General features: G+C 62.2%; 2 protein-coding genes across 4 annotated transcripts; one reads left to right on the top strand and one right to left on the bottom strand.

The window, feature by feature from the left end:
• The first annotated feature begins 8,435 nt into the window (after nucleotides 1-8,435).
• TESK1 (testis associated actin remodelling kinase 1) lies at nucleotides 8,436-20,657 on the top strand. Of its 3 annotated transcripts, XM_052778453.1 has the most exons (11): nucleotides 8,590-8,699; nucleotides 10,929-11,016; nucleotides 15,832-15,953; nucleotides 16,092-16,140; nucleotides 16,369-16,515; nucleotides 16,689-16,771; nucleotides 17,131-17,221; nucleotides 17,465-17,548; nucleotides 18,013-18,102; nucleotides 18,261-18,411; nucleotides 18,643-20,657. In XM_052778453.1, exons 2-11 carry the CDS (start codon nucleotides 10,960-10,962, stop codon nucleotides 19,677-19,679), a joined length of 1,911 nt encoding a protein of 636 aa, XP_052634413.1. In that variant the 5' UTR covers nucleotides 8,590-8,699; nucleotides 10,929-10,959; the 3' UTR covers nucleotides 19,680-20,657. The 3 variants fall into 3 exon arrangements, with proteins under 3 accessions (XP_052634412.1, XP_052634410.1, XP_052634413.1); XM_052778452.1 differs by lacking the exon at nucleotides 10,929-11,016 and having other exon boundaries at nucleotides 8,436-8,699; XM_052778450.1 differs by lacking the exon at nucleotides 10,929-11,016 and having other exon boundaries at nucleotides 8,436-8,699; nucleotides 18,261-20,657.
• A 298-nt stretch (nucleotides 20,658-20,955) lies between these two features.
• Nucleotides 20,956-25,692, bottom strand: LOC128137186 (B-cell differentiation antigen CD72-like). Its single transcript, XM_052777917.1, has 8 exons — nucleotides 25,608-25,692; nucleotides 25,427-25,516; nucleotides 25,114-25,203; nucleotides 24,267-24,581; nucleotides 23,871-24,019; nucleotides 23,376-23,527; nucleotides 22,284-22,451; nucleotides 20,956-21,944 (listed from the first exon to the last, which is right to left on the bottom strand). Exons 1-7 carry the CDS (start codon nucleotides 25,690-25,692, stop codon nucleotides 22,310-22,312), a joined length of 1,023 nt encoding a protein of 340 aa, XP_052633877.1. The 3' UTR covers nucleotides 20,956-21,944; nucleotides 22,284-22,309.
• Nucleotides 25,693-26,582: the final 890 nt, after the last annotated feature.

The raw sequence follows: 26,582 nt of genomic DNA, 5'->3' as shown, positions 1-26,582 counted from the left end.
TCAGTGTGTGGCCCTGCAGAAGCCCCTGGGAGTCTGCTGGCTTCCCCCAGCCTTCAGCCTCTGACCAAGGCTTGTCATGGTATGATGCTGTTGCCCAGAAAGGCTGGGCAGGTGGAAGAGAAGGAGGGAGGAGGGCACTGCATCCTGGTAAGTCAGTGAGAGTGGTGGGGATGGCATAGTGCCCAGAGCCCAGAGAGCAGCTGTCCTTTGTTTTATAAATAAGTGGATAAAGTCACGTGCCTTTCCAGCCCAGGATCAAGCCAAGGGGAAGATGCTGAGCAGATCTACAGCAGCACCACAGCTGACCTCTGGGCAAAGGGAAGGCTCCATCTTATGCAACAACCTCTTATCGGGAACCCCCACTTAGCCTGGCCTATTCCCCCTTGGACAGCAGATATCCCACAGAGCCCAGGGCCATGAGACAAGCAGGCTGGGGAGGCAGGTTTCCAGGCAGGAGGCAGTGGGGAGGGAGGGTGGATGCTGCTTCACCCCTGCCGCGGAGGAAATCAGTCTCTGGTTGGCACTGGGAGGAGGCTATCAGCCTCCCTCCGAGGAGCCTGGTGAGATGATGCCTGTGATGGTCCTTCTTTGTGAGAGTCCAGGCTACAGGGCATCCACACAGATGCTCCTGAATGTCCCATAAGAAAGGACTCGCCATGCATCATGGTGTGCCTGTGACGGGTTAACCGTTACCTCTCTCAGTTACTATCCTTATGTGATGGGTTAACCCTGGCTGGACGCCAGGTGCCCACCAGAGCTGTTCTATCACTCCCCCTCCTTCTCAACTGGACAGGGGAGAGAAAATATAACAAAGAGCTTATGGGTCGAGATAAGGGTAGGAGAGATCACTCACCAATTACCGTCACGGGCAAAACAGACTCAGTTTGGGGAAAAAATTAACTCGATTTATTACAAATCAACTGGAGTAGGGTAATGAGAAATAAAACCAAATCTCAGAACACCTTCCCTCCACCCCTCCCTTCTTCCCGGGCACAACTTCACTCCCGGATTCTCTACCAACCCCCCAGCGGCACAGGGGGACGGGGATGGGGTTTACGGTCAGTTCATCACACGTTATTTTCTGCCGCTTCATCCTCCTCAGGGGGAGGACTCATCACACTCTTCCGCTGCTCCAGCGTGGGGTCCCTCCCACGGGAGACAGTCCTCCACGAACTTCTCCAACGTGGGTCCTTCCCACAGGCTGCAGTTCTTCACGAACTGCTCCAGCATGGGTCCCTTCCACGGCGTGCAGTCCTTCAGGCACAGACTGCTCCAGCGTGGGCCCCCCACGGGGTCACAAGTCCTGCCAGAAAACCTGCTCCGTGGGCTCCTCTCTCCACAGATCCGCAGGTCCTGCCAGGAGCCTGCTCCAGCGTGGGGTTCCCACGGGGTCACAGCCTCCTTCGGGAACCCACCTGCTCCGGCGTGGGGTCCTCCACGGGCTGCAGGTGGATATCTGCTCCACTGTGGACCTCCATGGGCTGCAGGGGGACAGCCTGCCTCACCGTGGTCTTCCCCACGGGCTGCAGGGGAATCTCTGCTCCGGCGCCTGGAGCATCTCCTCCCCTCCTTCTTCACTGACCTTGGTGTCCGCAGGGTTGTTTCTCTTACATGTTCTCACTCCTCTCTCCGGCTGCCGAATACTGTTTTCCTTCTTAAAAATGTTATCACAGAGGCGTTACCACTATCACTGATTGGCTCGGCCTTGGCCGGCGGCGGGTCCGTCTTAGAGGCGGCTGGTATGGGCTCTCTCGAACACAGGGGAAGCTTCCAGCAGCTTCTTACAGAAGCCACCCCTGTAAACCCCCCCCGCTACCAAAACCTTGCCACACAAAACCAATACAGTGCCTTACACCCCAGGTGCTAGACTGGTGGTGACACACTTGGCTCACCCACAGCCTGCAGCACTGGGTCTCTCCTGGCTGTAATTACCCCAGGAGACCAGTTTGTCCAGTGCTGGCGCAATCAGCCACTGTAGAACAAGGGCTCAGCAGGGTGGGGTGACCAGCCACCCATGACACAGGTGGACAGAAATTAGGCCACAGTAATCAAAGGTATTAATATGTTGTGGTGGCATGCAGGTGCTGCCTGGGAACAGGGCTGCAGCGTGCAGGGAACAGCAGGATCAAAGCCCTGCCCCATGCACCTCAGCTCTAACTTCTGCTGGATCTGACAGAGATCCCAGGTCAAGGCAGCACTACCACCACTTGCCCTGGCTCAAGTATCATTTGCTTCTACTGCTGCTGGCCTGGGACCATCAGCCTCACATGTTTGCCACTAAGGAGTCGGACTCACTCTCCTTCCTGATTTTTTACCCACCGTGGTGTACAAGGCCGCCATGTGTGGACAGCCCTGCTCCTGCGCTCTGTTGTGTTGTAGAGATGTCCCCACACAGAACACCACACCTCCTTTCCTTGTCCTTGTCTTCGTGGCAGACCCTGGCACACCTTGTCTGTGCCAGACCCCTCCATGTATGACGGTGCGGAAAGGTTTTTTGGCCCAGGCCCCAATGTGCTGATGCACTTCCTTGGAGGTCAGGGTGCCTTGACTCGTGGGAGAGGACAGAAGACGAGAAAGGCTGGCAGCACTGCTCACAGAGCTCAGTCAACTGAATGAGATTTTCAACAGCCAGGAGAAGCAATAAAGAGCTGTGATTGAATTGGCTGCAGGCAGCGGCATGATGGCGACTTCCACACCGAATACAGCACAGCTGCCTTCCCTCCCTATGCTGGGCCATGCTCCAGCCTGTGCTTCCTCAGCCTGCCCTGCCTCCTGCCTGGACAGAGTCTGGACAGGGCACAGGGACAAAAGAAATGACTGGGAAGTGCCCCAAGTCACAGGGAGCTCCTGATCTTGCTAGTGCATGGAGAACTGATGCTCCACTTTCCAGCCTCTCCAACACCTGGACAGAGCATCACTGCCCACACATGGCTGTGGCATCAGTGACCTCCAGGTGAAAGGCTCCCATGGACATCCAGAGCCCAGCACCATCACCCTGCTCCTCTGTGCCCTGGCACAGAGAGGGGAAGTCGAAGGGGAAGTCGAAAGGGAAGTCAGCAGCCGCAGGAGGACAGGCACACGGCTCAAGGCTCCTCTCTGCCTGGAGGTGGCTGTGTCTACATTTCCTGCTGGGAATGGCTCTGGCCCATGACCTCCTTTGAACCTGTCCTATTTAGCACAGGACAAAACTGTGTCAGGGAACCAGCCGAGCGGTGTGGGCAATTACAGGACCACGCTCAGGCCAAGGAGTTACTCAGAGAGGTGTAGCCTGAGTAACTGCTGGCACGAGGGTGAGGAGCCCCTTGCAGCACCTACCTCTTGCTCGGGCATCTGGGAGAATAAGCAGGGCTCCACAGTCTCTACCTGGGGGCAGGAGAGCAGGAGGGATGGGGAGCATCTCTCTCAGCCATGCTGCTGTGGTTGGGGTCGGATGTGCCCTTCCCAAACAGAAGCTCAGAGCTCACCAGGGGATGGTTCTCCAGCCTTATGCATTGCTTTCCTCCAGAAGGTTTTCCTTTTGTCAGCTCTAGGATGGGTAAGTAAGCCAGGGCAAGGCTGAGGATGTTGGTTTGTTCTGTAGGGTCTCTGGCAGGCACTGTGCTGAGCTATGCATGCCCTCACCAGCCTTTCCCTCCACATTCTTGTGCTGCTTCTGAGTTCCTCCCTGCAGCAACATCAAGCCGTGCAGATGAAAGGGCAGTGATGAACCACAGGTGATGTCTCTTCCCCAAAGGCATAGGCCAAGACCCACTGAGCACTTTCAGCTCTGCTGTCCTGCAGCTGGTGCTGTGGATCACAGGGCTGTTCCCACCAGCTCAGCCAAGGCTAGTCCTGGACCTGCTCTGATGTGGTCCCGCTGGGCCCACCACTGCAGCCAGACCAGGTTCTTGGCGTCTCTGCTCCTAGTTTACGTCTGGCAGAACCACAAGCACTTCAGGGACGCTGCACTGTGGCTGGGGAGTATTACTAATAGGCTGGCAAGAAGCAGGAGATGGAGCAAGGCTGGCACAGCCTCCTTGGGGTGAGTGTGGAGCTGCTGAGAGCCCCATTTCCCAGGGCCAGGTCAAAAGGACAAGGAGCAGCCCTGTTACCTGCTGGGCAGCCTTGGAGGGTGGGAGCATGGCAGGAATTGTGAGATAAGCTGTTCAGGCTGGTTCAGGAGTAGGGTGGGAAATGCTGGAGGCGGTAGTATTGCCCCTACCTGTTTGGCACAAGGTGACCAGCTCCTGGTGACCAGTGAAGCTCTCTTCAGTCCTGGTTCACTGCAAGGATGTAGTTGTGCTACAGGTGGTGAAGGCATGGCCAGACCTGCCAGACCCTCCTTTTCAGAGGTGGTGGTTGGTTTTGTTTCATCAGTATTCTCAATGTTTTCAAATTCACAGCCCACAGGGCTTCCAGCAGGCACACGCTCATCTGGGTTCAGGCACCACTGGCTCAGTCCCCTGCCACCCTGTTGTGTACCCTGGCAAGGGCACTGGGGCTTGTTTGAGGAGAAGCGGTGCAGGGAGCTGAAATCACGGCCCACCACTAAGAGATAGGGATGGCATGTGGATGCTGCCTCCACAGATATCATGGTACTGGCACCCAGGCATGAGGAGCATCAACAGGAGACAACGGGAGGCAGTGAGCAAATGCTGCCAGGAGCTGTGCTGGCTCTGCTCGTAGAAAATAAACACCACCACAAATATTTGAAGCCCTCTTACTGCAGACAGCCCCGTGTTGGCCTTGCAGCTGGAGTTCCAGGGAGGAATGGGGGGGAAACAACATGCCTGCACAGTGGGGACCTTACCAGTCCCTGCTCACAGCTGGACGTGGGCTGCTGCAACTTGCAGCCATGGAGCAGAGCACACACGGCCCTGCACTCGCCGAGCTCAGCAATACGCAGTGCACTGGGAAATGTAGTCTGCTGCATCACCTGTACTGTGTGCTGTTGGGCATAATGAGGCCGCACGTGAACCACTTCGGCTGGGACCTTCTCCCATGTGCTCTGGGCTCCAGCACTGACCAGGCCTCCTAGAAGCTTGCAGCAGACCCTGCTGTGCCCCCCTCTCCTGCTTCCTATGGGGCAGAAAAGGGAGATGTTTGCAGGGACTGGCCCTCTTATAAGCAAGGAACTGGGGAATGTGCAGGACATGGGCGGGTGCGGAGATTTGCTGGGTGATGTGTGGTAATGTGCGAGAAGAGCAGAGGTTGTCAGGGGACAGGAGGAGAGAGGACACCTGGGACCAAGAGGCTGCACCCACATTCTGGGAGAAAGCACCAAAGGGAGTCATGTGAGTCAGTTGATTCTCCCTGTCCTGCTCACCTCTGGGTCTGCACAGTCTCTCCAGGCTGGAAAACCCTCCTGCAACGAAGCCTTGTGCCTGCTCTGGCACAGCTTCACACACTGGCTCCCCACAGCCATCCCTGGACACCCCGCAGCAGCAGCCATTGATTTGCCTGAGTGTTTGCAGAGAAGATGCCTCAGGTGTGGATGGGCTCTCACATGGATGCACAGGAGGGGACTGCTCCAAGTTCTGGCTCCGGGGCTCTGAGCAGGACGAGCCTTCGGACAGGGTGGGTTACTGTTGGCTGATCCCAACCAAAGCCGTGCTCCAAGGACCCGGTGCCGCAGGTACTGGTGTGAAATAGAGGTGGGGGTGCAGCGAGCACCAGGGTTTCTGCGTGGAAGTCCCCCTGCATCCCTCACTGCCCTGCATGCAGCCTGGCCACCCCACTGCTGTGGTGTGCCCTGATCCTTACAGGACATCCCCAGCCCCTGCACCTCTCCAGCAACAGCCTCCCTGGGCTGCTTGAAGGCTCTTGCCCCTGCTCTGCCTGGGTGAGGCACCATCCCCAGCAGGCAGGGAGAAGATGTTTCTTAATCCCTGAGCCTTCTCCCTGTGAGAGGAGGAGGGTGAAGAGGCCAGATGGAGAAGGGCAGAGAGGACAGAGCCCCCTCCTCTCCCCACAGCAGCTTCACAGGAGCAGAGCACAGCCAGGGAGACCTCCTTCCTGCTCTTCCCTACCAGGGCTTGAGGAGCTTAATTCAGGGTTTGCTGCAGGCTCAGCCCAGCCTGGCTTTGCACCCAGCTGCCCAGAGTGTACCTGCCTGTACCACGGGAGGGATTTGGGACACTGAGACCTTTAGCTATGTCTCACCTCAATGCTGCTGTGCCAGGCAAGAACAGAGCATGGTGGAAATAACACAGCAGAGTTACCACCGCTGATGAGAGAAGGGACCGTAAATCCTGCAGCAGCAATTTCCACAGTCAGGGCCATCTCCAGGGCTTTAATTTATTCGTTACAACTTAATTGGATGTAAACCCAGTCACTTGCAAGCAGCAGGAGCCCTGAGCAGGCGGTGGTCCTGAGCTTCTCTCTGCAAGTTGCCTCTCCAGGACTCCCCATCTCTGCTGCAGTGCCTTGACCCTCAGGGGGCTGCTGCTCACGTGCACTCAAGGGAAAGGGAGAGGCAACGTTCGCTCTCCTCCTGGCCCCAGCCGAGCTGGCTTTGCTTCTCTGAGCGGCTCCCTACACCACTGAGGAGCTGGTGACTGGGCTGTGGGTGCAGCAGGGTGCTCAGATTTCAAGTACCAGGGCTGAGCCTGGGCAGGCAGGAAAGGCACCCAGTGGTATCTGAGCAGCTGCAGCTGGCCATGGTGGTAGAAGGGTAGAGCCTGCAGCCTCCTGTCCCCACATGGAGACACTGGTCTCTCCTCTCCGTGCCCATCACAGGAGGCCTGTGAAGCTGCTCCTGTCATTCTGTCAGGCTACTGTCAGCAGGACAGACACGTGAGGCCCAGGAAGCCCAAGAATGTGGCCTGTTGCACAGCGCGATTCCCCACGGCTGCAGCAGCCTCCCTAGCACACACCATCAATCACCCTGGCAGGCAGAGGCACCAGGCTGGAGTGGTATTGGTGAGGAAACAGATGGCTCAGACCCGTCGAGACAGGGACTGGCAGAGCCCTATCCTCAGGCTCTGCCTCCCCACACGTAGGAAACTTGCCCTGCACAGACCCACTCCTTTCTGTGGACCTGGAAGAGCAGAAATACCAGGCATTTCCAGGGGAGGCAGGGCACTGATCCCACTACAAAGAAGTCAGAGGCTCATTTCACCTCCTCTAGCCCACAGAGTTATTCTGCCTTCTGGGACAAGGAAGAAAACCCAGGGCTCAGGGTCCATGGTGTTTACGCTGTGTTTGGTGGCACCTGGAGCCGAGCACTGGCCAAAAAATGCCACACCAGGAGACACTCCATGTGGCTGCTCTTCCCAGCAGGGAAAGCAGCTAGAGCTGTGCAGGGCGTGTGGAACCAGCCGTACCGCACAGGGAAACAGCTGGAGCAAAGCAGTTGCGAGGTAGCTGGGGCGGCAGGGCAGCACAGGAGGGTTGTAGCAGCCGGGGAGACGGTTGGGGCAGGGCTGGGCCAGCACAGGCGGGTGGATGCCAAGGAGAGCAGCAGCAAAATGTGTGGGACAGAGCAAGGGCAGATCTAGCTTGCAGGGAGTCCCTGGGCAGGAAGGACAGGACAGATCAGCCTCGGAGCAGGGAAAAGGCCGGGGGGGGGGGCGGAGCAGAAAGCAGGAGGAAACGGGGGAAGAAGTGGAAGAGCTCAGAAAAGGGAGAAGCGCGAAGGGGTGCAACAGGCACTGGGCATACTGTCACTGAGAGGCTGTGTTTCCCTGCTCCTCCGGAGGACAGACCCCACAGCCCCCGGGACACCATCCAGGCAGGGGTGGGTGCACGGGGAGAATGAGAACCCCACATCCACAGCATCCTTCCAGCCTGGTGATGGCTGTGGGGAGAAATCCGAGCCTGTACCAGTGGGGCCCATCCTGTCACGTTGGGGGAATTGGACCCATGCTCCTTGTATGGGGTTGGGCTGCATATAATATGGGGAGATCAGATCCCCACTCCCCTGGTCCATCTGCTCAGGGGCCGGCTGCTACGAGGAGAAAGAGTCCCGCAGCTACAAGGAGCATCCAGGCCGGGCCGGGGGTAGGGAAGGATCAGAGCACTGCCTCCACCGGGTCTGTCCAAGCCGTGCACCGGGAGCTCAGGTCCCCATAGCCCACGCAGGCGCGTACACCGATGCCAGCTCGGCACCCACGGACCCTGCAAGGGCCGGTGCTGCTGCATGCGGGCATCAGGGCGTGCGGGGGGCCGGGGGGGGGGGGGCCGGTGTCGGGGCGGCGGCTCCGGCGGGGCGCGGCGGCGGGTCCCAAGGAGTTAAGGGCTGTTCCCGCCCCGGCTCCGCCCCGCCGGTGCCAGCGCTCGGAGCGGCGGAGGCGCAGCGCCGGGCCGCGGCGGGGGTCCGGGAGCTGCCGCCGGGCCATGAGCGCCGTGCGTCCCCCCGCGACGCGCCGCCGCCGCCGCCGCCGCTAGCATCGCCCCGGGGGCCGGGCCGGGCCGGGGGGGGGGGGGGGGTGGGTGGGGGGGGGTGGGGGGAAAACGGCGGGTCCCCGGCCACGGGGGGGGCTGCCCGGCCGGGGATGTGAATGGCGCTGGGGGTGCTCGGCGGGACCGACATGGAGTGGGAGAAGACGCCGCGGCGGCCCGGGGAGGGCGAAGGAGAGGCGGCGGGGCCCTGGCCGGGCTGCGGGCGGCTGCGGCCCTCCTCGTACCGGGCGCTGCGCAGCGCCGTCTCCACCCTGGCGCGCATCGACGACTTCTACTGCGAGAAGATCGGGGCCGGCTTCTTCTCCGAGGTCTTCAAGGTGTGCGGGGCGGGAGCGGGGATGGCGGTCCCCGCGGCACGCCGCCGGGTTTGGGCATCCCCCGGGGACCGCGGCTCCCACGCATCCCTGGCCAGGCCCTCGGGGGGGGGGGGGGAAGCGGGGGAGCGGGGGTGGGGTGGGGTGGTCTGGCCCCCCAGCCCCGACAGCTGGGCGAGGTCGGGGGTGTGGGGGGGTGTGCGCCGTGCGGCGGGGACCTGGGAAGTCGGGGAGCCCCGTCCCCGCCGGGGGGTGTTGTCCCTCTATCCCTCCGTGCAGGGGGAGGGGAGCGCCGGCTCTGTTTACAGCCCGGGAAGGCTGAGCGCTCCGAAGCGCCGCGGCGTGGGTCGCAGCGGGGCCGCGTGGGGGGGTCAGGGCACCGGTGGGGTGTCGCGCAGCCCAGCCCCCGGGAGCCCTGTCAAAATCCTGGAGCCCCGACCCCGCCGGGCCCAGGGTGTGCCTGTGGCAGGGGATTCAGGCAGTGTTTGCAACCGGTCCGAGGTGATTTCCAGCATCGCTGGGCCTGCTCCAGCCTGCGTTGGGCAGGTGGGTGTGCAGGGTGCCCCACGGGAGCCTCACGAAGGCAACCGGGTCTGGGAGAGGGCTGTGATGCTATAGAGCAGCGTGGGGGCTGGCCCCCGGCTGGGACCCCAGAGCTGCCTTTGTCCTCCATCCTCTCTGGGACTGCCAGAGTGGGGATGCCTTTGTGTGGCCCACTCCCTCGTTTAGGGGTGCGTGGGTGCTGGTGGGGAGCTCGGGGTCCCAAGAGCGTGGCAGAGGTGCGTGGTGATGATACCCTGCCAGCCCACACACTGCTGCCAGGGCCGAAGGGCTGTTCCCTGCCCTGCTGCCACGGCCGCCTCCTCCCTTCCGAGGGGACGTGTGTGCACGTGTTGTTTTTGTCCTCAGCGTTGCTTAAGGCACCACAGGCCGTTGGGCAAGGGCTGCCCTTAAGCCATGCTTCTAGTGGCTTCACCCTCCTCAAAGAGCAGCTTTGGGCTGGGCAGGACCCCCAACACCTCCCACCACAGTCGCTGGGGTCCCAGGCAGTGCTGTGCTGTGTCCCCTGCATGGGACCATGCTCCCACGTGCAGCACAACTGGGCATCCACATCCCCTGGGGTCCCTCTCCAGCCCTGCCACCATTCCCCACTCAGCAGGGAGACCCCAAGACCTGGCTCCTCTGCAGCCACAAGAGAGGTGTCCTGCGAGGGGCCATGGCAGGCGTACAGAGGGGTCCGTGTCCTCCGTGCTCCCTCCTGCCCCTGTAGAGCCATAGCCTTTCTGCTGGCCAAGTTCCTGCTATTGATCTCTGGCTTGGAGCGCACGGCAGCACCTCGGAGCAGAGGGAGGCATTTAATAATGTCAGGCATGGATATGGCTCTTTAATAATGGATGCTCCCGTGTCTTGGCCAGGCCACGGTCTGTCTTTGCCTCGCTGTTTCTGTTTTCCTGGGCCCTGCGGGAGCCACAAAATGCTCCTTGTCCCACCCATTGTTCGTATTCTTGTGAGGCCACTTGCATGTAGGATTTGGGGGACCGGCGGAGGTTGGGGGGTGGGAGCGGGATCAGGCGGCAGGAGCCGACGTGTGTGCTTGCTGAAGAGGATGCAGGGGCAGGAGGGGGCCAGATGGGGCTTTGTGCTCATGAGGTGGGTTGAGTCCAAGAGCTCAGCAGGATGGTGGGGCAGGCCCGGGATGTGAGCTGGGGTTTGGCTGCCTGAGCTTGTGACGAGGATGGAGCTTGGCAGGGCACTGCAGGACCTGTTTTCCTCCCACAACCCTTGTTCTGGCTGTTGGCTCACAGCTCCCTCCTCTGTGTGGCTGCTGGGTCCTGCCTCATTCCAGCCTTGGTGGGTGTGGGGGACAGGGAGGGAACCTGGACATCTCCGTCCCTACGCAGGTAGCTCAGGCCTGGTGTGCAGCTGAGCCAGGGCCAGGCAGGGTGCTGGGCTACCGGCACGGGCATCTGACTGTCCTCCCAGCATTAAAGCCAAAGCGTTCAGCGTGTCTGAGCCCTGGTGTCCCAAGCTAGTGCCTGGGTTGAGCCTTATCCTGCTCAAGCCAAGCACTTCTCTCAGAAAGGCTGTCTGGAGTGGACAGGAGACACCAGTGATGAAAAGCTGCCCTTTTCCCCGGGGGCTGTTCCCAGCTGGTCCCCTGCTGTGCTGCAGAGCTGGGCCCTTTCCCTCTGGAGCAGCTGGTTCTCATTGCCTTTCCCTGTGCGATTTCAGAGGTGCCAGGCCCACCTGTTTTCTCGGGTACATGGACATTGCAGCGAGCCACTTCTCCGCCTCCAATAGACTGAACAGATTGAGCCAGGTGTGTTTGTGCCAGACATTTTCTCCAGCCCTTAAACCACTGTTGCATCTCTTCCCCAGATCTCTCTCTTGCTTTCTCATGTGCAGTCTGCAGCAGACACGGCAGCTGCGGGCAGCATCCTGGCTTCGCTCTCCTGGGGGCTGTATCCAGAGGTCTTCACTCATCCAACTCTGCACCTTATGCCCTGCTGTTGCAAATCCTCTTGGAGACGCTGCTTCCCCAGGCGCAGCCCTTCGGTGTGCTTGACCCCGCACCTCATTTCCACAGTGCTGGGAGGGGGATTAGCAGCTCCCAGCACGGACAGAGCTCAGGAGAGGGCTTCAGTGCCGCTGCCACCCGCCCATCTCCGCTCGCTTCCCCGCCAACCTTCGAGGGTTTACATTTACTCCCAATTTACCGGGCGCGAATAATCACACAACTCCCTCCCTCTTATCTGCTGCCCTTCATCAGCGGACCTTGCCTTGTTTTACAAAGGAGGGTGGAGCGGCATGACACAGATGGGAAAACTAAGGCAGGCGGGGGAGGAAGTGAATTTGCCGAGGTCAGCCAGCCACGGCAAGGCCAGGAGCAGCCTGGCCCCGCTGTCGCCACTCGGGAGCCCCGGGCACTGGAAACGTGTTGTGCTGAGCAGCCGGGGACCTGCCGGCACCTCTCCTGCGCTGTCACAAGGCGTGCCCCGGGCTTGCTGGTGAGGGCTGGCAGTGCCCCGCCACGGCGGTGTGACTCCGGCGCTGCCCCAGCTCCTGGTGTGCCTGCGGTGCCGCTCCTGGGAGCACGGGAGGTGAGGGCTGCTGATGCTCAAGTGTTCACTGGGAGTGGGTTCTGCATGCCCTGTTCCTTTCATTTCCCTGGAGGAAGTCTGGCTTGACCAACTCCGCCTTTTCCGTGCGATGAGCAGGTTTTCCAGTCCCACCCAGTAAAAGACCTGTTGCACTACTGGGATTCCCATGAGCTCAGGCGCAGCCGTTGCAGACAGCTGTGAGATTACTGATGGCGTTGCTAGCTGCCTTACCTGCCCTCCCGTCTTTCCCCTCTGGACTCACCGGGGCAAGGGGTGCAGGACGATGTTCCTGCGTGATGGTGCCTTGCCTGTGCTGGGTTGGGCTGCAGCAAGGGGACGTGCGCTGAGTGGGGCTATGTGCGAGCCTGTCCCCAGCGTGGGGTGCAGGGGGGCTGGCTGCTGAGACCCCTGAGTGGGGAGGTGGCGCGGGGGCTTTGCCCCATGTCTAGACAGGAGCGCCGGCTGTGGGGAGGGAGCAGGCCGTCTGCTCGCTCTGATTAGCATGCTCTTTAAATAAGACTCTAATTTCCGCTGTTAAAAGAGCTCAGATCCCTTGTGCCCAGGCTGGGGCTGCAGCCAGCCCCATCCCATCCCCCAGCCCCACTTGCTGGCAACAGATGGGATGGGGACTGACATGCTATGGCACCCCAGCTTGGCCACAGTACCCCCATGAAGCACCCAACAGAGGGGCCATGTGGGGTGCTGGGGGACATTGGCAAGGGGCGAGGGCTTGCCTGGCTCCTGCGTGGCTTGTCCCTCTCACCCTGCACCACCCCCCCACACCCCAGCATGGCTGCCTGGCTGAGCTCAGCTCTGGGGAATGCGCTGGGATTCCTGGGCACCATGCCAAAGCGTGGAGAGGCAAGGGAGGACGCCGGCCTGCCTGGGGACCTCTGCTGCCCACTGCCTTCCTCAGATAGCGGCGGGGAAGGAAACCCCCTTAGCAAGGGGCTGCATCCCACCTGGGGTCGTGGCTTGCTCCCTCCTCTGCTATGCCTGCTTCTGGAGGGTGGCCAGGGCGTTGGGCTGATGCTAGCACCTGGCCAGACTGGGTAAACTGGCCAGTGCATGTGGGAGGCCGTGGGAAGCCCAAGGGAGCATAACCCGTTCCCTGCCAGCCTGGGCAGGGGCTCACCTTGAGCTGTGGAGCATGCAGGGGAGATGGCAGGATGGGGCCTCACAAGTGAGTTCAGGGTGCTGGGCACCCTCGAGGAGGTCTTGCCCCATGTGCGTGAGGCTGGGGCTGTCCTGGGAGCCCCTAGAGCCCTCCCTGCCCCTGGGGACAGAGTCCTGAAGCAGACCACCAGGGCAGGGCTGTGCTGGCTGGGGGCTCTTGGGGTCCCTGGGAGAAATCCCAGGGAAGGGTCTTTCACCAGACCTTCTCTCCCCGAGGCTGCCTCTCCTCCAGGATTAAGGTGTTAGACGCCGTGCGGCTCCACTTGGACCTGACCCAACCTATTGCAATGGCAGGCGGCTTATTAACGAGGAATTAAGCCATGGGCACGTCCCAGCTATGTGGGGCTGAGCCAGTGCCCGCCGGGGGCTGCTTGCTGATGCAGGGATGCTGCTGCTGATGGGGACCTGGCCAGCCCCACGGTGCACGGCCACCAAGTGCCAGCACTGTGTGTGCCGCCCAGTGTTCCCATCGTGGGCGTGTGGTGCCGGAGCCTTGCCGCCCGCAGCCATCCTGGCAGGGCCAAGCCTGCCTGCATCTTCGAGCCGGGTGCTGGCGCCTGACAGCTGCTGGTGCCAGCCAAACCAACCAAGCCAGTCCTGCCAGCCCCGCACTGCGTGGGAAGGGAAGGCAGCACTGCCGCCGGGCGAGCTGAGTCGGGAGCGCTGGGCTTTGCTGGGCAGCACCCAGCACCGGGGACTTGGTGGGGCTTGGGGATCCCGCCGGCCTCATCCAGGCTCTGGCTTCCTTGTCCCTGGCTCTGCAAGGAGCCGGAGGGGCAAAGGGAGACCCTGCCCACCCTGCTTTGGCCAGGGAGGTCCCCTCCTTAAAACCCGCACAGCCACCAAAGCCAGGCTAGGAGCCCCGTTTCTGTGTTTGGTGCTGCCTCCAGCTGCCCTGCACACAGGGATGAGGTGGAGGAAAGGCAGCAATGGTGGGGATGGGACGGGGGTGCCCCTTGCCCTGCCTGCTGGTGCAGGTGTGGGCAGGGAGCCCTAGGACACTGGGATGGGGCTGACAGCAGTGCCAGGTGCTGCAGGACAGTGACGGGGTGGGGTGAGCAGGGTGATGGGCATGGGGAGGACCTGGGGTGCCATTAGATGGGGAGCCCTGGGTGTGCACAGGGCTGGAGGAGCCGTGCTCCCCACAGCAGGGACTGCGCCATCACCCTGGGATGGGCTCTCCCCGAGCCCAGGAGCTTTGTCCAGTGCTCAGCAAGAAGGAGGTGTGGGGGAACCCGTCCTCCTTTCTCCCCACAGCGTGGGGGGGGGGCCGGGATGGGGACCCACGGTGACAGGTGTCTGGGCGGTCCCCTCCTCACTCATCCAGGGTCTATCCTGATCTCTGCTGCCACGTGCACCCTGCCTGCAGGCCAGGAGTGCCGGCTGGCTGGCTGCAGGTGACGCAGGTGTAACAGGAGCGGGGTGCCCATGGGCAGAAGGCTGCTGAATTATTCAGAGCCTCTCCATGAACTCAATGAGCTGGTGGTGGCACGGCGGGGTCGGACTGGGCTAGGCTATTGCCTCTTGCTTCCGCTCTGCCTGGGGCTGGTTTGGCCTTGGTGCACCCATACCTGTAAAGGGATCTTTATAAAGCACTAATTTCCCCCCAGGCCCTTTGGTGGGGGGAGCTACTGCCCATCCCCTGGGTATTGGGTGCTGGATGGGTGCCCATCTCACTGTGCACCCCAGGACAACTGCTGCCCAAACCAGTGCCAGCCGTGGGGTGGGAAGAGAGCCCCAGAGCGTCCCAGCACACCAGCCTCCTCCTGTTGTGATGGGGACAGGGGCCAAGCTGTGAGCAGGATGGGGGGCACTAGGGACCCTTCCTCCAGCCAGGCCCCTCCGTGTTTTGCCTGGGGAGGTGATCCCTAAGGCAGGGGGAGGAAGGGGGGGCAAGGGCTGGCACCGGCACAGCAGCCTCAATCAGCATCGACTAAAAAGGAGAACAGTGGGGAGCTGACGGCAGTGCCGAGGAATGCCTGCGCCTCCATGCACAGCTCAGTGTGTGCCGGGGGGCAGCTGGGATCTGCCGGGTTGTCCCTCGCTACCAGCTGCTGCTCCAGGGGGGTCCCATCCCACCCTGAGCACCCGTTCAGGAGGGGACCCTCAGCACTGGTTCAGCCCCCTCCAGCGCGGTGCTGGCGCGGTGCTGGGGCAGGGGAACCCGTGCTTGTCCCTCGCCCTGCAAGGACGGGGTTGTCCACGCTTGGCCACACTCCCAGCTGCTGTTTCTGGTGAGGGGCCAGGCCCCCAGCTCGCATGACAGCGTCGGGCTGGGGCCAGCTAAATATACTGCGTCGTCCGAGTGCCGTGCCCCACCAGGCTGGGGTCATACACCAGGGTGGTGTTGGCCGCCCCTGGGGCTGGCTCAAGGGGCAATGTGCCCCCTCTGTCCTCCACCCCATGCTGGTAGCATCTGGCTGGGTGGTCCTGACCTGAAAAAGCTCTCCCTGGCATGCCCCAATCCTGCACCTGCCTGTCCTTGCAGCAGGATTGGGGTCACAGCTTGCAGGAGCTGCTGTGGCCTCTCCGGGAGGGCTGGACAGTGTAGCATGGAGGGGGCAGGACGACAAGCGGGGTGCACTGGGGAGGATAGGGATGTGCGTCATCGGCACTGGCAGTCCTTGGGGTGCTGCTGTGCCAGGAGAGCTCCCCCATAACCCTGGCAGTCCTTGGGGTGCTGCTGTGCCAGGAGAGCTCCCTCCATAACCCTAGCGGTCCCTGGGGTGCCCTGTGCCTTGGGTGCATGGGGTGCTCAGCTCCTACCTCTAGGGCTGGGGTGGATGCCGGGTGCAGGCTGGTGTCTGGGGTAACTGCGGAGACATGTGGGGCTCAGCCTCCCTTGTACCCCCCTCCAGGTGCGGCACCGCCAGTCGGGGCAGATCATGGTGCTGAAGATGAACAAGCTGATCAGCAACCGAGCCAACATGCTGCGGGAGGTGCAACTGATGAACCGTCTCTCGCACCCCAACATCCTCAGGTAGGACCTGCTCCCCCGCTGTCGTCCCTGTTGCCCCCCATTTCCCTAGCCTGGGGGATTGGAGCTACCGCTGGCACTGGGTGAGCTCCTGGGGCAGGTCCCCTCCGCAGCTACCCTCAGGTCCCCTCTATCTCGCAGGTTGATGGGGGTGTGCGTGCACCAGGGACAGCTGCATGCGCTGACGGAGGTGAGAGCGGGGCAACAGCCGTGAGTCTTGGGGTTCCTGCAGGCCTGGGGAAGGGACAGTGATGGCCTTGGGGACATTTTCCAGCCCGTGGCACGCATGCAGGGCAAAGTCTACTGGGGGGCTGTGTCGCAGGGTGGTTGAGGGATGTGTTGGGGTGAGAGGTGGGCGTCCAGCATTATGGGAGGGAACTGGGGAGCAGTGATGCGGTGGCCTGGCTCTTCCCATCAGTACATCAACGGTGGGAACCTGGAGCAGCTGCTGGACAGCGCTGTGCCCCTCTCCTGGTCCATACGTGTCAAGCTGGCCCTCGACATTGCCTGTGGCCTGCGCTACCTGCACTCCAAGGGCATCTTCCACCGTGACCTCACCTCCAAGGTACGGAACGCTCCAAGGCATCCCATTGTCCTCGTCCCATACCCATGTTGCTGCCCCCAGGCATGGCCAGCTGGGGAGCAGGAGGCTGCGCTGTGCCAGGGCATCCTGGGAGCGGTGGCCGGTGAGGCAGGGCTGGTGCGGTCGGTGTGACGGGGGTCCTCCTGTGCCCCCAGAACTGCCTGGTGCGCTGCGAGGCCAATGGCTACACGGCTGTAGTGGGTGACTTTGGCTTGGCGGAGAAGATCCCCACCTACAGGTGCGTGGGCAGTGTCCATCCCCATCCTTGGAGTGGGGGGTTTCCAGCCCATTTGGAGCAGGAGCTGGGGAGGGATGGACATTTGGGACGTGGCTAGAAGGGCAGGGATTTGGGGCGGTGGGGGTAGTCCCCAGCAGTGGGGACTCATGGGGCAGATGGACACGTTTGGGGCTGGCTAGGAGGGGACAGAGAAGGGGATGGTGTGGGTGGGGAGAGATGAGTTTGTGGGGTGCATGGAGAAGGGTTAGCCCAGGAAGGGAGATGGAGATGGTGATTTGGGCTGCCCCAGTGGGAAGATGGGAGGTCGGACAGGGACAGGGGACTGTGGGCAGCCCCTGATGTCTCACCATGTCTCCCAGTGAGGACAGCGAGAAGGAGCCTCTGGCTGTGGTGGGCTCCCCATACTGGATGGCACCTGAGGTGCTGCGAGGGGAGATCTACAATGAGAAGGTGAGGCTCCGTGGCTGCCGTGCGTGGGGCTTTATCCAGGCTTGCGCCGCCAGCGGTTTACAGGATTTGCAGCCCTGGGGGTGGTCGGACACACAGAGGGAAGGAACTGGGCACCCCTCGGGTGGCAAGGTCACAGGGCCCCCGGTGTGGCTCTGCAGGGAGAAGGGGGGCTGTGGGTTCACAGAATGGTGGGCACATCGCCTCGGGGCTGCAAGGCCCCCCGTGACTCCCTGCTCTCTGCAGGCCGATGTGTTCGCGTACGGCATCATCCTGTGCGAGACCATCGCTCGTATCCCCGCTGACCCTGACTACCTGCCCCGCACCGAGGTGACTCCCTGGGATGGGGATGGGGAGGGAGGGTGGCGGACAGCAGCACGGGAGCTGGGACCGCTTCACCAAGTGAGGGGGATCATCCTTCTGTGCTGGGCAGAGCCCGGTGTGCAGGAGCTGCCCCGCATCTCACGGCAAGGGTGTTGTGTCCCAAATGCTGCCCGGAGAGGGATGCTCTCTGCTGATAACCTGTCCTCGGAGCCCATAGTCAGCCTGGGTGGGAGAAGGGGACAGTTGGATTCAGGCAGAGAGAAGGAGGGATCTGTGTCCCAGCATCCCCCAGCCTTGCTCCAACTTGGGGTGACCCCAGGGTCCCTTCTTGCTGTGCCCCGGCCAGGGCGCTGCCAGGTCCACAGCCCTGGGTGGCACACAGTCATTGTGGGGAGGAGGGACCAGGCCATCCCAGGTAGCCCGGGCTGTGTGGTGCCCCAGGGGACCCACTCTTCTTTCTCTTGGCACAGAATTTTGGTCTGGATGTCGCCACTTTCTGCACCATGGTGGGAATCGACTGCCCGGCGGCCTTCCTCCAGCTCGCTTTCCACTGCTGCAGTGTGAGCCTCCATCTCCGCTGTCCTTCCCTGCCTGGGCAGCCGGGCAGGACAGGCAGCCTTGCCTGCACAGGGGGAGAAGCAGGGAGCTGCCATAGCTGGGCAGCTTGGGGTGCCTGAGGGGGGCCGCAGACCTGACGGGGACCCCCTCCTGCCCGCAGATGGAGCCCACCTCCCGCCCCTCATTCCTGGAAATCACACAGTGCCTGGAGGGCATCCTGCAGCACCAGCCAGGCGCCGAGGGCACCGGGGCCACCCTCTCCTGCAGCGGGGAGAGCCTGCCTACGCCTGGGACGGCGGGCACACTCAACGGTATGTGGGCACCCTGGGGACAGGCCACAGTGGGGTGCAAGGAGCGGGGATGCGGGTTGTCCCATCCTACCCCGGCAGCTGTAGTGGAAGGAGACAGGGGTTGCATGAGGTCTGCAGGATGGAGCCAGTCCCTGTTCCCCCCTCGGGGTGCTCCCCTGGGTTGTTGGGCGCCTGGCACCCTGTGGCACCCCACGCCGGCAGCTGGTGACCCACTTCTGTGCCCGTGCCCAGGGGTAGCCGGGAGGGCGGCCGGCCGCGCCGAGCAGTCGCCCCTGCGCGAGCTGGGGACGCAGCACCTACAGCCAGACCAGCGCCTGTCTCGCAGCCAGTCCGACATGTTCTCCCCGAAATCGCCCACGCTGCTGCAGCCGCCGGAGCCCTGTGGCGAGGCCAGGACCAAGGAGACGTCCCCCCGCGTCAATCCCTTCTCCCAGCGCGAGGACCTGAAGGGAGGGAAGATCAAGCTCTTCGACACACCAAGCAAGTCGGTCATCTCGCTTACCTTCGACCTGCCGCCTCCCGCCCCACTCCAGCTCAGTACCCCCGTGACGCCCGATCCCGCCGTGGAGGTGCAGTGTGACTTCTCGGCCCCCACTGCCACCCCCCGCAGGTGCCACTCGCTGCCTGCCTCCCCCGAGCTGCCCCACCGGGGGGGCCTGGCGCTGGGCGTGGGGTCCCCCTGTCCTAATGACAGCCCACAGCCCCCAGCCCTCCTTCCTCCCCCAGCCTGGGGACGAGCCCCCCCCCTCTGCCCCAGGGTGGAGGAGCAGACGGACCGCGGCCCCGAGAGCCCCGAGCCGCCGCAGCCCCCTCCGCCACCCCCCAACAGCAACTTCATCCGCACAGCATCCTCGGGCGCCCAAACCTGGCAGCCGGAGCCGCAAGCCCCCAGCGGGCTCTTTTTCAACAACAACCACGTGGTGGTCAGCAAACCCCTGGCTTGGGGCAGCGGGCTGGAGCACGGCTTCTCCGAGCTTAGCATCCCCAGCACGGTGGCACTGGAGCAGACGGAGCGTGCGGCCATGCTGCCCGGGCACAGCTCCGGCACCGTGCTGGAGCAGGACGAGGTGCTGCCCTGCCCCGGCTGCTGCCTGGGTCCCTTCAGCTTCGCCTCCGTCTGCCACCGGCCGGCACCCAGCCCGCCCCACTACCAGAACCTCAACTGCGAAGCCAAGAGCCTCCTCTGCCACGACCGGGGCCGCCACCAGAAAGCCCCAGGGCCGGTGCTGGCGGAGCCCAGCCTGAAGCTGCCGGAGGCGCAGTCCTAGTGCCGGGGACCCCCGGGGAGAGGGGCCGCATCGGGCCGCCCCTCGGACCCTTCCGCAGCCACAGTGTGGGGCGGGTGTCGGAGCCTGGCGCGTCCCCACGGTCTGTCCTTGCTCTCTCCGTGCTTGGTGGCCACCAGTGGCCGTGGTGCCCCGTGCTGTGGCTGCCACGGCGCTGCTCAGGCGCTCGGGCACACGTCCCTCCAGGATTGGCCTCGGGGGTCTGCGGGGAGCCCTGGGGGCGGGCTGGGTCCCTGCTGGGGACTGAAGTGCAATAACACCCCTGCCCCAAGTGAGCTCCAGCGCTGGCCCGGGCGGCAGGGCTGGTCCCCCGCGGAGCCCCCGGGGCTCAAACCCTGGATGCAGGACCCCACTTCCCCGAGGGCTCACCCCTCTCTGGGCTCTCACAGAGGGGTGTGCAAAGAGCCTGCTCCCCTGGGAGAACCAGGAGACCCCCACAGCCCCCCAGGCTGGGGGGTGAGCGGGGCCGGGCTAGGGGCAGAGGGGTCAGCGTGTGTATGTGTGTGTTGAGGGACCCTGTGGGGCTGGTGGGTATCCCCATGTGTCCCCACAAGTGTGGGGAGCACAGCTGGCCCCTGACACAGGGAGGGGCGTGTAGGGAGCCAGGAGAGGGGTGATGCCCATGCAGCAGTGCAGGGGGAGGATTGCCAGTGCTGGGGTTGCCCCTGCCTGCCCAACGCTGAGGGCTGGGTGCTGAGTCACATCCCCCGACACATGGGGTTGGCAGTGGGGTGCTGGCCAAAGGAGTGGGTGCCATCCTGGCACCAGGGGAAGGGGCCAGTGGGCAGCACAGATGGGCTGCCCAGCCCCTGGCAAGGGTGGGAGCCGGCTTTCCTCCCTCCTGCACAATGCACTGGTGAATGCAGAACTCTTGTGTTTTTTATTATTAATAATAATAATTGCTAGTAATATATACCCAGCTTATTTAAAGTGTTCAATAAAAACTGAATGTCCCAGCAACTCAGGCTGCCGCTTCTGTCTTTTAGATGTGCATCAGACCCAGAGGGGAGCCTGGCCCCACACGGTTGCACAGGCTTCCTTGGGGCTTCTGGGAAGCCCCTCAGGGACCACAAGCCAGCCTAGCTCAGCCCAAGATCTCCATGCCCCCAAAGCGGCCATCTCAGCTGAAATGGTTTCAGTTAAATTCCCATTTATTATTTAGCTTCTTTGGGTTCATGCCTTTGAGTCCGTGTTTGTGGTGGTACACAAGAAAGCAAAGAGCAGACAAGCCGTGTCTCTTTATTGCTACAAAGTGGATTCAGCCAGCGGACAAAGAGTGACATGTGCCACCTCCAAAAAGCCTGCCTTTAACACTCTTTTGCTCTTCAAGCAAGCTAATTCACACAGCAATTAACTATATATGGCACACACGACACCGTAATAAGCTGAGAGTGTCTTTGCCTGATTGAACATGACTTCCTCTGCTCTTGCCTGGCTGCAATGTTACATCAGGGCTATTTTGCTTAATCTTTGCGTGTGCACATGTGTAGTAACTATTTAAAGTCCTGATGTAGTAACTATTTAAATTCCTGATGACTTGTCTCGCAAAACGTCAGTCCGCTGCAAGTGCCAGAGTTGCTTTTGCTTTTGAAAGACACCATCACATTGTACAATCCTAAAGGTCATTGCTCTACTTTCTAATTAGCAAAAAAACCTGAACCGCCAGCACAGGCACCGGCCGGTTCAGGCACAGCTTCCCTCCTTGGGCGCCAAGGCTTTGCCAAGGCTCTTGCTTGCTGGGTTGCCTGAAAGCTGTGGCCAAGCTGCTCCTGGGATGGGCCCAGGCGGAAAGTTCCTGCTGTGGGGAGGGGACCTGGCCGGGTGTGGGGCTGTGCTGTCCCCTACTCCCACGTCCTTCCCTGCCAGCACCACAGCTCACTCTGTGCTGGGGATATTACACGGCTGCAGTGCTGAGCATCAGGACTTGCTCTGCTCTGTGGCTGGGTCTGGGCTCCCCATCGTACACCAGCCCCTGTGCTCAGGAAGACCCAGCGTACGCCATGCAGGTGTGGGGCTGAGCTGTGGGGCCCGTACTGCTCTGTTGAAGCACATCAGCTGGGGGGGAAATGGGCACTGCTGCCGCCTCCCCCAGCCGCCGTGATGCTGGAGCATCATGGCATTGCTGGGAAGGACCTGGGCAGCCCATGGGCAGGGGTCTGTGAGAGGGAAGGGGGTTGCTGGCATGGAAGGGACATCGCAGGCAGGGGGGCAGCAAGGCTGAAGCGGAGGCGGTGCAGGGTGCAGGTGCTGCAAGGGAAGGCAGAGGGTGAGGTGCTGCCCAGCCTCCATTGCACACAGCAGGGCTGGAAAGGCAGCTTGCAAAGGGTTTTCTCCCATATTGCCCCTTTGCTGCACCACGGCTTGCAGGGGTCTTTTGAGCTACCACAGACCGGGGGCTCCCATGGCAGTGAAGGGATGGAGGCAGGCTCCACCCAGCACAGGAAGGTGCCTGCATCCCTATCCCTTTCCAAGGGAGGGGGTCAACATGCCCCACGCAGAGCCCCAGGCTCCCCGCTTTCCTCCATACACACCCCACGGGCCCCGCGCACCCCAGGGCTCGGCAGAGCCTGGCAGGGGCACACTCACCACAGCGGTGCTGGGGCCAGCGGCCATCACCCCACGAAAGGGGAGCTCGGTCCTGCCGCCTTCTCACAGATCCAGAGGTGCAGGTCATCGGGACTGGCGCACTGAGCGGGTTTGATGTTCCCGCGGCTTATTATGGCACAGGATCCGTTTGACTTTGACTGCCATGGCCTGGATGGGGAAATGACACATTAGGGGGCTGCCACTGCCCTATCTGCTACCTGCTGCCGAGGCAGCTGCGGCTGCTGACGGCTGCCTCTTGTACAGTCGCATGGGAGGGGTTGATGCTGCAGTTAAAGCGGGGATCCCCCAGTCCTCTCCTACTGATTTCACAGGCTGAAGCCTCAGCCGACACATCTCTGCCGTTACTTGGGCAGGCTGAGAAACCCCTCTGCAAAAGGCTTGCATTGATTGTGACTCCCCTTAGCCTCCCCCCTGCTTGAATCTCAGCCTCGCTGCTGGGGGATATTTCATCCCTGCAGCACCCAGTGGTGGGGAGAGCCCGGTCCTCCCTGAGGTCTTGTGGATGGCCAGAAGAGCTGCCCTGGGCCACGGGGCTGCAGTGGGGTGCAGCCCCCCATGGTGGGGCTGAGGATGGAGGAGGGTCAGGCAGAGGGTAGGGGCTGGGTACCCAGCACCCAGCCAGACGGGTCTGTTCCTCCCCACTGCTCTCAGACACTGCAAGAGGAAGCGGTGGTGAGCTGGGGAGGGGGTCCACGTGGTGGGGAGGAGCCCAGGACCCTCTGCAGGCGGGAAGGCTTGATTTCCCCTCGAGGAGGAACCAGTGACGCACGTGGGAGACAGAGGAGGTGCTCGAATGCTTTGTCTAGACCCCAAATAAAACTTGCGGTTTCTTTTGTCCCCTCTCGCTGCCTCCTGCTTGCACGTGCCCCCCTAAGTCTTGGCTTTCCATTTGCACAGCCTCTAAGCACCTCATCACACCACTGCACCCACCTCCCCTTGGCCTCAGCTGCTTTGATGCTCTTTGTTGCCTGGTGCTTGTGCCTGGGGCCGGGTACCAGCGGGATTTAAAATGCTCCCTAAAGCTGTGCTGGAAGAGAGGGGGTTTTGTCAAGATGCTGTGCTGCCAGGTACCTTTCGTAAAGGGAGCCGTCCACCCAGAACCAGGCATCCGACACCCCATCACCATCCGGGTCCTCTTCCTCCAGCCAGCCATAGTCGTACCAGGGGAAACTGCCCTTCTGCAGCCCGATCCAGTATGGGATGTCTGCGTTCTTCAGGAAAGCCTGGGGAAGGCAAAAAAGGGCCTTTTAGTGGCTTTTCCATGGTACCTATGTGCTGCAGTGTTTGCAGGGTGTGGTTATCTCCCCAGGGAGCCCCTGGGGCTGGAGCTCCTTGGGGCAGGACAGCTGAGCAGCCCTGGTGCCCTGCTCCAGCTTGGGCGGCATCCAGGCGTGCCAGAGCATCTCTGCCCTATTTCCACCAGCTGCCATGTGTTCCAGAAATCAACCTTGCACCCTCCAATGTTTGGCAGGCCAGGGGCCCCCGGACCCAGAGCGGTGCTGGCCCACCTGGGGAGCCTAGAGCTGGATGCCCCAGCTCCTGCCCTCAGGTCCCCCAGCACCCTACCGGCACAGTCCAGCGACTCCAGGATTTGGTGACCAGGAGCTGAGAATATTTCTTGTCACACTCATCTCTGCTGTCCTCCCATGTCTTCTTCTCTGACGAGATGAAGAGGCACTTGCCCCTGTATAGCAGCCAGCCAGAAGGGCAGCAATCTGGGGGCAGGGGCACAACTCAGGTACTTGCTCAGCTACAGATGCCCTGGGGGGGGACCAGGAGCAGCCCCACATATTCCCAGCAGACGTCACAGGCTCAGCCTCTGCTCCAAGCATAGCTTCAGCCTTTGGACCACCCTGTCCCTACCATGTGGCCAAAAAAGCAGGTGCTTCTGCCTTGGCACTGCACCTGCTGAGAGGTGCCAGTCCTCCGGGGCACCCCAACCCTGCTCCACCATCGCCCTACCTATAGCCGTGCAGGAGCGCAGAATGGCCACGGTGCTCTCGCTGTTGTTGAGGTCCCTCTGCACCTCCTGCATCTCCTTCTCCATCTTCCCCAGGATCCCCCTGGCGCGCCCCAGCTCGGCGTTCAGGCTCCCCAGCTCCAGCTGGCTGCTGTTGCCCTCCCGCCAGGCTCGCTGCAGCTCCGCTCTGGCCCACGCCAGCTCCAGCCGCGTCTGCTCCAGGCTCTGCTCCCGTGCGCTCACCTCCTGCGAGAGGCGGCCCTGCTCGGCCGCGTGCTCACGGGAGGCATCCTGCAGGCTGCGGGTGACCTGCCAGTCTGGGGACACGGGGGGTGAGCTGGGGCACGGGGGTGGGACAGCCAGGGCATGGGGATGTGGGACTGATCCTGCTAGGGGGGGAGGATGGGCAGGGCAAGGCAGGGAGGTGTCCATGCTGGATGGGAAAGACATGGCAGGGAAGTGTACGTTCAGGGGCTGGGCAGGACCTGGCAAGGGAAGAGCAGGGCAAGGCAGGACAGGGTGTAGGAGCAGACGGAGCAGGGCAGGGGCAGGGAGAGTACAGCAGTAGAAGGCTGGGCAATGCCTGGAAGGGAAGGGAAAGGAGCAGAAATGGAGAAGCAGGTGGGGAATGTGGGTGATGGGAGGCAAGGGAGGTACCCATGATGTCCAAGGCATACGGGCCAGCTTGTGGCAGACAGGGCAGAGGGACACAGCCATGAGCAGTGTGCGTGGGCATGCCTCTGTTCACCCCCGCTGTTCACCCATGGCGCCCAGCCCAGCCCAGCTGCCTCCCTCTCCCTGTGCTGCCCAGCCAGCCCCAGCCCCAGAAGTGCCCACCCCCCAACTCACAGCAAGCCCCCAGGGCCACAGTGGCCACCAGCAGCAGCAGGCATGTTACCAGTAGCCCCACAGGGATGCACAACCTCCGGGACCAGCGCCCTGCAAGACACAAATGACCACAGGCATCAGCTGTTGAGCTGGGAAACCCCTGGCAGCCCCCAGACCTCCTGCCTGCCGGCAGAGGAGTGGTAGCATGATGGCACAGGTGGCACAGTGTGGGTGCTTCCTCTTTTCAAGGATGGGAGCGGGAGCACCCCAAAACACCACCCACTACCCACGCCAGGACCTCCCCAGATCCCCTGGGCTCCAGCTGGGCACTCACCTGGGCTGGGCTGGGCCCCATCCCCGTCCTGCCCCGCTGGTGCTGACTGCATGTTCTCGTAGGGGCTCTCCGCTTCATCCATGCCAAGGGCTGTTGGAGGAAGGCAGGGGAGAGCAGTTGAGTCCACGGGGCTGTGCATGGCGGGGGCAGTGGGGGGTGGGGGGGTCCCATGGGCTCTCACCTGCCTCCAGCGCCTGGCTGGCCATGCTCCGGCCCCCCATCACCTTGGCAAACCTCAAGTCAGCATAAACCACGCTCTGGGCCATGTGGGCAAGCGCTGGGCAAGCCCCGAGCCCTGCTGGCTCCCACCCTGCCCTTGGGATGCCTTTGTGGGATGGTCCTCCTCCCCGGTGGTTGTGCTGTCTCTCAGGGGTGCAAAGGAGAAGTGCAGCCAGTGTCTGCAGAAGCAGAAGTTTGCTCTGAGCTGCAGCAGATGGGACCAGCGAGGCACAGCTGGGGGGACCAGCACCCTCTCATTGGTCCCAGCGCCACTGGCCCGTCCCCTCCCACGCCCCGAAAGTGCTCAAGGTCCCCCCAGGCACATGGCAGCCTGAGGTCAGGGCAGTGGCAGAGCAAAGATGGAACCAAATCCCTGGGCCAAGAGAGAGCTGGGCGAAAGCAGGGCCAGCCTGGACACAGGAGTACATCGCCCTGGGGACAGCCCTGTGGAAGGCTGGAGGTCTTCACAGATGCGGATTTCCCCTCCCGGCCTCTGGGAATGGGAATTTCCCCATGATGTAGCTTGTGCCACTGCCTCCCATCCTCTCCCTGGTCCCCTCCTAGAAGACTCTGGCTTGGCATCTCTCCAAACCCCCCCCAGAGAGTTGCATAGACCAATGACACCCACTTTGCCTTCCCTTCCCCAGACCACAACCCCACTACTCACAACATCTCTTCCTCGGTCCCAACATCCAGCCCCTCAGCATCTCAGAGGTTTCTACTGAACTGTATTTGGAGAAAAGCAGGTTTCAGAAGGGGCACTGAGTTGGGGACCAGCTGGCTACATCTGGACACAGCCAGTTCCTGGAACAGGACTGCAGGTGTGCAGGGGTGCTGGTGGAGCACAGCATTGCAAGGCCACTCTCCATCATCTCTGCAAGGGCAGGAGAAGTCCTTCATCACTGGAGAAAAGCAAAAATCATGGCCACCCTCAAGG

Source organism: Harpia harpyja, chromosome Z, assembly GCF_026419915.1.
Source record: "Harpia harpyja isolate bHarHar1 chromosome Z, bHarHar1 primary haplotype, whole genome shotgun sequence".
NCBI lineage: Eukaryota > Metazoa > Chordata > Aves > Accipitriformes > Accipitridae > Harpia > Harpia harpyja.
The sequence above is the reverse complement of the archived record's forward strand: the minus strand, read 5'-3'. Positions and strand labels throughout refer to the sequence as shown.

Coding starts and splice junctions, on each gene's coding strand:
- TESK1 (XM_052778450.1), top strand. CDS start 8,481: ATGGCGCTGGGGGTGCTCGGCGGGACCGACATGGAGTGGGAGAAGACG. Junction 16,516..16,688: donor ACCGTGACCTCACCTCCAAG/GTACGGAACGCT, acceptor CTGTGCCCCCAG/AACTGCCTGGTGCGCTGCGA. Junction 16,772..17,130: donor GAGAAGATCCCCACCTACAG/GTGCGTGGGCAG, acceptor CATGTCTCCCAG/TGAGGACAGCGAGAAGGAGC.
- LOC128137186 (XM_052777917.1), bottom strand. CDS start 25,692: ATGGCCCAGAGCGTGGTTTATGCTGACTTGAGGTTTGCCAAGGTGATG. Junction 25,517..25,607: donor CAGCCAGGCGCTGGAGGCAG/GTGAGAGCCCAT, acceptor TTCCTCCAACAG/CCCTTGGCATGGATGAAGCG. Junction 24,582..25,113: donor TGTGGCCCTGGGGGCTTGCT/GTGAGTTGGGGG, acceptor CCGTGTCCCCAG/ACTGGCAGGTCACCCGCAGC.